The sequence below is a fragment of the Gymnoscopelus microlampas genome, assembly GCF_963454915.1.
Source record: "Gymnoscopelus microlampas genome assembly, chromosome: 5".
NCBI lineage: Eukaryota > Metazoa > Chordata > Actinopteri > Myctophiformes > Myctophidae > Gymnoscopelus > Gymnoscopelus microlampas.
In genome coordinates this window covers 58,672,773-58,681,102 of record NC_139942.1, presented here as the reverse complement: position 1 = coordinate 58,681,102, position 8,330 = coordinate 58,672,773, and the positions used below count along the sequence as shown (strand labels likewise).

General features: G+C 44.8%; 1 protein-coding gene across 1 annotated transcript in view; it reads right to left on the bottom strand.

Annotated features, from left to right (window-relative positions):
• Positions 1-2,333: 2,333 nt before the first annotated feature.
• The window catches only part of LOC311046069 (rap guanine nucleotide exchange factor 4-like), a 46,348-nt gene continuing 40,351 nt past the window's right edge, over positions 2,334-8,330 (bottom strand). Inside the window, exons 24-26 of the mRNA XM_084058189.1 lie at positions 7,171-7,235; positions 7,029-7,083; positions 2,334-2,669 (exon numbers count right to left, since the gene is read on the bottom strand). Of these exons, the coding sequence (XP_083914315.1) occupies positions 2,542-2,669; positions 7,029-7,083; positions 7,171-7,235 (248 nt within the window). The 3' untranslated portion in view covers positions 2,334-2,541. The remainder of the gene's footprint in view (positions 2,670-7,028; positions 7,084-7,170; positions 7,236-8,330) is intronic.

Here is an 8,330-nt window from a genome sequence, read left to right as displayed (position 1 = left end):
CAAGAGAGGGATTTGCATGCAATTTCTAAAGTGAGCCTATAGAGGGCGCCATTACCCGCAGCAGCTCTGGTCAAATGTCCATTCATAAAAAAATGGTCTTCACCGGGTTTAATGAGTAGATTAAATTATGCAGTTTGTAATATCTTGTTTACTCAATAAAAATGATTTGTCGGATCTGTTTGTATATAATAGCAGCATTATGCCTATTATGCCTATAATAGCAGCATTATGCCTATCTAAATCCCGAACACAACAACAGAGTGAAGGGCGCTTCCGGTTCGCTCTACCCGGGCATGTGCAGATTGTGCATTCTACTCTGTGATGACGTCACGCGGAAACCCGTCTATTGATAGCATGTTTGAGGTTAAGGATTAGATGTGTGGGTTTGGAGGTTTGTTGAGCATGAGATGCATCATCATGGTATTGTTTCACACTTCACTTCAGGGACACTCAGATATCAGATCTACAAATCTAACGCACAGAGCCACACATGTGTGAGGCTCAGTCATGTAGGAGATACATTACACACCCGTAAGGACCTGCTGGGCTCCTATAGCCTGGTGTAGCCAGACAACTATTACACAATCTGTCTTTAAAATGTCTTTAAATTATATTCACCCGTTTCCTATAGGCTGTGTGTTTTCCACTTCCTGTCCATTTCATTGGATATCATTGGTCATCTGACCAGTTTCATTGGATTTCATTGGATCAAATCGACAGGCAGTGTAAAACACACAGCCTATAGGAAACAGGTGGATAGTGTACATTTTAATAGTAGTTTCTGATAAGCAGTGAGTTATACACACGTACGCTTTGAGTCATTAGACACATTTATGCGAGGGGGGGGGGGGGGGGGGGGGGACATCTGATTTACCTTACGGATCATTTTCGGCGCTTCCGTTGCTCCAGACTGTATGATGGACGGACAGACAGACAGACAGACAGACAGACAGACAGACAGACAGACAGACAGACCCGTCTTGGGACCGATTTGACCAAACGTCCAATGTTTGACTGGAAGCGGTGGGGGGGGGTGGGGGGGGGCATTAACTCGGTCGGCTGAAGCAGACATCCCAAGGCATGGTGACTCGCTCAGCGGTGCCTCTTGTGGCCGGATGACCCTCAGGGAACCACACTTAATGGTCAAACGTTTTGCCGTTTGGTCACGTTGGTCCCTAGAACACACGATGGGCCGTTATGGGGAGCCGGGGGGGGGGGGGGGGGGGGGGGGGGGTGTGTTGACAGAAGCATCTGAACACTGTGGGAGGAGCCACGGTCTGGCTCCACAGACCACTTGGTTCACAGAGACACTCCCTAATTGTACTTCCTGTTCCAGAAGGTGTTGGCGTAACCGTTTCCTGTTCCGGGTCAGTTTCCCATAGCTTCATTTGATTGGCTCAGCAGCATATTTACAATTTATAATGTAGTCATTTATCAGAGGCTCTTTATCCACAGTAAACAAGCTAAACACATACATAGAATCAGTGGTGTAAAGTAACTAAGTACATTTACTTAAGTACTGTACTTAAGTACAGTTTTGAGGTATTTGTACTTTACTTGAGTATTAACAATTTTCAGTACTTTTACTTCTACTCCACTACATCTCAGAGGCGAATGTTGTACTTTTACTCCACTACAAATATTTGAAAACTTTAGTTACTAGTTACTTTTCAGATATAATTTATTACATAAACATAAAACATACATTAACCACTTCAGCCCTATTTTATACCTAGGCTTTTTGAAAATAGCAGATCTACAAGCTCACAACACGTTGCGATGCGACGCGTTGTGAGCTTGTAGATCTGCTATTTTCAAATATTTTCGTACTTTTACTTTTGGTACTTTAAGTACATTTTGATGCCAATACTTTTGTACTTTAACTCAAGTAACATTTTGAACACAGGCCTTTTACTTGTAATTGAGTATTTTTTATACTGTGGTATTGCTACTTGCACGTAAAATACCTGAGTACTTTTTACACCACTGAGAGACAGTGTTAGTAAACTGGGATCAAAGGTAAACCATAAACCTAGCATCAGTCTAAAGTCTAAACACTATAATACTGTACATAGAAACTGTATCCACACACACAGGTGTGTGTCAGTCACAGCTGCTGAGCCAATCAAACGAAGCTATGGGAAAACTGAGTCTGAACAGGACACGGGTATGCTGCCACCTTGTGGACAAAGGAACTATTACGCACAGACACACCAGGGACCACCTGGGACCCCCTCAAGGACCCCTGGGGGGGGGGGGGTCCGCAGACCCCACGTTGAGCTCGTTTACATACAGTTCCTGAACACAATTAACAGGTGGGCTGAGGAAAAAGCACGCAGCTGATTGGTTGCTTTCTTCACAGGAAGAGGGGGGAGGGGTTTCGGGTGACACAGTACAACTGGCTCTCTGATTGGCTGGGTATCACAGGGTCTTAATGACGGTGGTGATTGGCTACTGTTCACGCGTGTCCGTTAGTGCGGGGGCGTGGCTACATCCGGGTGATGATGATGATGAGGTCACAGAGAAGGCGGGGCTAGAGGCTCATGTCCGCCGGGGCTCCAGCCTATAGGAGAGCTGCGTCAACGTCCGCTGGTTGTCAATCACACACAGCTTCCTGACATAACCTCTGACCTCTGCATGATTCTTATTGGGCTGACATATGTCTGCATCTGATAGAGAGACATAGAGATACACAGAGAGAGAGAGAGAGAGAGAGAGAGAGAGAGAGAGAGAGAGAGAGAGAGGGGGACGGACGGACAGACAGACAGACAGACAGACAGACAGACAGACAGACAGACAAAGAGAGACAGAGTTTCAATTTCTGGAAGTAAAAGTACCAAAATGTAGAAATACATACATAGATATTAAACATTTTGATCGAGTAAAAATACAAAAGTCTTGGTATCACATTATATTCAGGGCCGGATCTACCTTATGGGCACTTTGGGCACGTGCCCCGGGGCATCAGGGGGCACCCCAAAGTGGTTGAAAAAAAAAAAAAAAAAAAAAAAAATCGTTTTTTTTTTTTTTTTTTTGTCACGAAAATGTTTCCCATTTTGTTGTTATCTAATACGAATAACACAGTGTAAAATTAGCTAGATTGGAGGGGGAGAAAAAAAAAATCGCGCGCGTGTGCGACGTGGGCTGTCTGTGAACAGCTACTGTCCTTCTGTCTGTGAACAGCTAACGTCCTTCTGTCTGTGAACAGCTAACGTCCTTCTGTCTGTGAACAGCTAACGTCCTTCTGTCTGTGAACAGCTACTGTCCTTCTGTCTGTGAACAGCTAATGTCCTTCTGTCTGTGAACAGCTACTGTCCTTCTGTCTGTGAACAGTTAATGTCCTTCTGTCTGTGAACAGCTACTGTCCTTCTGTCTGTGAACAGTTAATGTCCTTCTGTCTGTGAACAGCTACTGTCCTTCTGTCTGTGAACAGTTAATGTCCTTCTGTCTGTGAACAGCTACTGTCCTTCTGTCTGTGAACAGTTAATGTCCTTCTGTCTGTGAACAGCTAATGTCCTTCTGTCTGTGAACAGTTAATGTCCTTCTGTCTGTGAACAGCTAATGTCCTTCTGTCTGTGAACAGTTAATGTCCTTCTGTCTGTGAACAGCTACTGTCCTTCTGTCTGTGAACAGTTAATGTCCTTCTGTCTGTGAACAGCTACTGTCCTTCTGTCTGTGAACAGTTAATGTCCTTCTGTCTGTGAACAGCTACTGTCCTTCTGTCTGTGAACAGTTAATGTCCTTCTGTCTGTGAACAGCTACTGTCCTTCTGTCTGTGAACAGTTAATGTCCTTCTGTCTGTGAACAGCTACTGTCCTTCTGTCTGTGAACAGTTAATGTCCTTCTGTCTGTGAACAGCTAATGTCCTTCTGTCTGTGAACAGTTAATGTCCTTCTGTCTGTGAACAGCTACTGTCCTTCTGTCTGTGAACAGCTACTGTCCTTCTGTCTGTGAACAGCTAACGTCCTTCTGTCTGTGAACAGATAATGTCCTTCTGTCTGTGAACAGCTAATGTCCTTCTGTCTGTGAACAGATAATGTCCTTCTGTCTGTGAACAGCTAATGTCCTTCTGTCTGTGAACAGATAATGTCCTTCTGTCTGTGAACAGCTACTGTCCTTCTGTCTGTGAACAGCTACTGTCCTTCTGTCTGTGAACAGCTAACGTCCTTCTGTCTGTGAACAGCTACTGTCCTTCTGTCTGTGAACAGCTACTGTCCTTCTGTCTGTGAACAGTTAATGTCCTTCTGTCTGTGAACAGCTAATGTCCTTCTGTCTGTGAACAGTTAATGTCCTTCTGTCTGTGAACAGCTACTGTCCTTCTGTCTGTGAACAGCTACTGTCCTTCTGTCTGTGAACAGCTACTGTCCTTCTGTCTGTGAACAGCTACTGTCCTTCTGTCTGTGAACAGCTACTGTCCTTCTGTCTGTGAACAGTTAATGTCCTTCTGTCTGTGAACAGCTACTGTCCTTCTGTCTGTGAACAGTTAATGTCCTTCTGTCTGTGAACAGCTAATGTCCTTCTGTCTGTGAACAGCTACTGTCCTTCTGTCTGTGAACAGTTAATGTCCTTCTGTCTGTGAACAGCTACTGTCCTTCTGTCTGTGAACAGTTAATGTCCTTCTGTCTGTGAACAGCTACTGTCCTTCTGTCTGTGAACAGTTAATGTCCTTCTGTCTGTGAACAGCTACTGTCCTTCTGTCTGTGAACAGTTAATGTCCTTCTGTCTGTGAACAGCTAATGTCCTTCTGTCTGTGAACAGTTAATGTCCTTCTGTCTGTGAACAGCTACTGTCCTTCTGTCTGTGAACAGCTACTGTCCTTCTGTCTGTGAACAGCTACTGTCCTTCTGTCTGTGAACAGCTACTGTCCTTCTGTCTGTGAACAGCTAACGTCCTTCTGTCTGTGAACAGATAATGTCCTTCTGTCTGTGAACAGCTAATGTCCTTATGTCTGTGAACAGATAATGTCCTTCTGTCTGTGAACAGCTAATGTCCTTCTGTCTGTGAACAGATAATGTCCTTCTGTCTGTGAACAGCTACTGTCCTTCTGTCTGTGAACAGCTACTGTCCTTCTGTCTGTGAACAGCTAACGTCCTTCTGTCTGTGAACAGCTAATGTCCTTCTGTCTGTGAACAGCTACTGTCCTTCTGTCTGTGAACAGCTACTGTCCTTCTGTCTGTGAACAGCTACTGTCCTTCTGTCTGTGAACAGTTAATGTCCTTCTGTCTGTGAACAGCTAATGTCCTTCTGTCTGTGAACAGCTAATGTCCTTCTGTCTGTGAACAGCTACTGTCCTTCTGTCTGTGAACAGCTAATGTCCTTCTGTCTGTGAACAGCTACTGTCCTTCTGTCTGTGAACAGCTACTGTCCTTCTGTCTGTGAACAGCTAATGTCCTTCTGTCTGTGAACAGCTACTGTCCTTCTGTCTGTGAACAGCTAACGTCCTTCTGTCTGTGAACAGCTAATGTCCTTCTGTCTGTGAACAGCTACTGTCCTTCTGTCTGTGAACAGCTACTGTCCTTCTGTCTGTGAACAGCTACTGTCCTTCTGTCTGTGAACAGTTAATGTCCTTCTGTCTGTGAACAGCTAATGTCCTTCTGTCTGTGAACAGTTAATGTCCTTCTGTCTGTGAACAGCTACTGTCCTTCTGTCTGTGAACAGCTACTGTCCTTCTGTCTGTGAACAGCTACTGTCCTTCTGTCTGTGAACAGCTACTGTCCTTCTGTCTGTGAACAGCTACTGTCCTTCTGTCTGTGAACAGCTACTGTCCTTCTGTCTGTGAACAGATAATGTCCTTCTGTCTGTGAACAGCTAATGTCCTTCTGTCTGTGAACAGATAATGTCCTTCTGTCTGTGAACAGCTACTGTCCTTCTGTCTGTGAACAGATAATGTCCTTCTGTCTGTGAACAGCTACTGTCCTTCTGTCTGTGAACAGCTACTGTCCTTCTGTCTGTGAACAGCTACTGTCCTTCTGTCTGTGAACAGCTACTGTCCTTCTGTCTGTGAACAGCTACTGTCCTTCTGTCTGTGAACAGATAATGTCCTTCTGTCTGTGAACAGCTAATGTCCTTCTGTCTGTGAACAGATAATGTCCTTCTGTCTGTGAACAGCTACTGTCCTTCTGTCTGTGAACAGATAATGTCCTTCTGTCTGTGAACAGCTAACGTCCTTCTGTCTGTGAACAGATAATGTCCTTCTGTCTGTGAACAGCTAATGTCCTTCTGTCTGTGAACAGATAATGTCCTTCTGTCTGTGAACAGCTACTGTCCTTCTGTCTGTGAACAGCTAATGTCCTTCTGTCTGTGAACAGCTACTGTCCTTCTGTCTGTGAACAGCTAATGTCCTTCTGTCTGTGAACAGCTACTGTCCTTCTGTCTGTGAACAGCTAATGTCCTTCTGTCTGTGAACAGTTAATGTCCTTCTGTCTGTGAACAGTTAATGTCCTTCTGTCTGTGAACAGATAATGTCCTTCTGTCTGTGAACAGTTAATGTCCTTCTGTCTGTGAACAGATAATGTCCTTCTGTCTGTGAACAGCTACTGTCCTTCTGTCTGTGAACAGTTAATGTCCTTCTGTCTGTGAACAGCTAATGTCCTTCTGTCTGTGAACAGCTACTGTCCTTCTGTCTGTGAACAGCTAATGTCCTTCTGTCTGTGAACAGCTAATGTCCTTCTGTCTGTGAACAGCTACTGTCCTTCTGTCTGTGAACAGCTAATGTCCTTCTGTTTGTGAACAGTAATGTGTGTGAACAGTAATGTGTGTGAACAGTAATGTGTGTGAACAGTAATGTGTGTGAACAGTAATGTGTGTGAACAGTAATGTCACCGTTGGCCTGATCTCAGCCACACTGCACACACACACTCCCTGGATGCCAATTCAGAACCTCTGCCCCAAATCTTCATTTATTTTTTCACGTGGGCCTGTTATAGCGCCACCAGGTGGCCGATTCTACCTGACCTGGCGGGAGACCTGTGCTCCGAGGAGCACTTTTTCTAGTTGTAAATGTAACGATAAATGACAGAGAGACTTACTGAACGGCTGGCTTCTGCAGTGTCTCACTTGACGGATGGTGTTAGCTATGATACGCTGTAATAATAATAATAATATTATAATAATAACAATACTGAATGTTTCTTAATCATTATGTTAATGAGGAATAGCAGACAGACTCACCATCTTCTCAAAGTTCACCATGTTGTCGATTAATGTCTTGTTGCCCTCATGTGTGAACGTCATGTCTGTCCACAAACACAATGCAAACAGATGAACATATGATATATACCAGTAAGACTCCCTAATCGGGAGATAAGCGACCGTAGGTCACATGTATACAGAAGAGGGCTGTAACGGCGATTGGTTCCTAGTTGTGTGGGCAATGGATAGTTTTGTTTGGTGGTCTAAATGTGGGGTTAGCTGTGACATGGTGGCGTTTATGTGGGCAGAAAACGTGTAATGTGTAGCTGTTGCAAATGGGTAACAGAGTGAATGCTGAGAAATACGACTGGCACAGATTTTGTTGTGGGGAGCACAGTGGGAGATTGATGAGAATGCAGACAGGCGTATTCATTTTGATGTTGTTTATTGTTGAAGAGGCAGCTTGACAGTGAGTGACATGTAGCAAAGAACATAGCGAAGACATAAGTTGAACACATGCAAGGTGTTACACAGAGTGTGTGGCATGAATTTGGCTGGCAGTTGTGCAAGTGTGTGAAAGAAAAGGATATTGAAAGTAGACATATAGGCAGGCAGAGAGACAGTGGAGAGCGGATGTGTTGAGGTTGTGGAAGAGTGAAGAGGATATTTTGTGCAGGTGCAGAGTCGCAGCAATGGAATGGCGTAGTGAAAGTAATCAAGCATTTATATTTAGGGGTGCAGAGGTCCCCGAGGCAGCTGGGGGTCCCTGGAGCTCCGGGGGTCCTTGGAGGGTGTAGTTTGGCAGGTAAGGAGTGTGTGTGCAAAATGTGGCATGGATCGGGGCAATGGGTGCGGAGATATGAGCAGGGCAAAAGTGTGACGTGTGTGACGGAGTGACGGAGTGACGGACGGACACCTGGAGCAGCTTTCTGTAGTAAGTGCGACCTATGGTCGCAACAAGTATTCTATTACAGTTATTAGGGGTTTAGTGCCTTGCTGCAGGGACACCAGGACACATTGCCAGGGCTCAAACCCGGGACCTTTTCTTTCCTCTCAGCAGACAGAAAACGTAGGTTTGAAATCCTCTTCAAACTCACTCAAGTTATAAATACTTTGATGTGTCGTTGCGTTTAACTCATTGGCTGCCAGCTTTTTGAATTTTTACCTACAGCTGGCTGCCAGACTTTTTCAATGAGAAA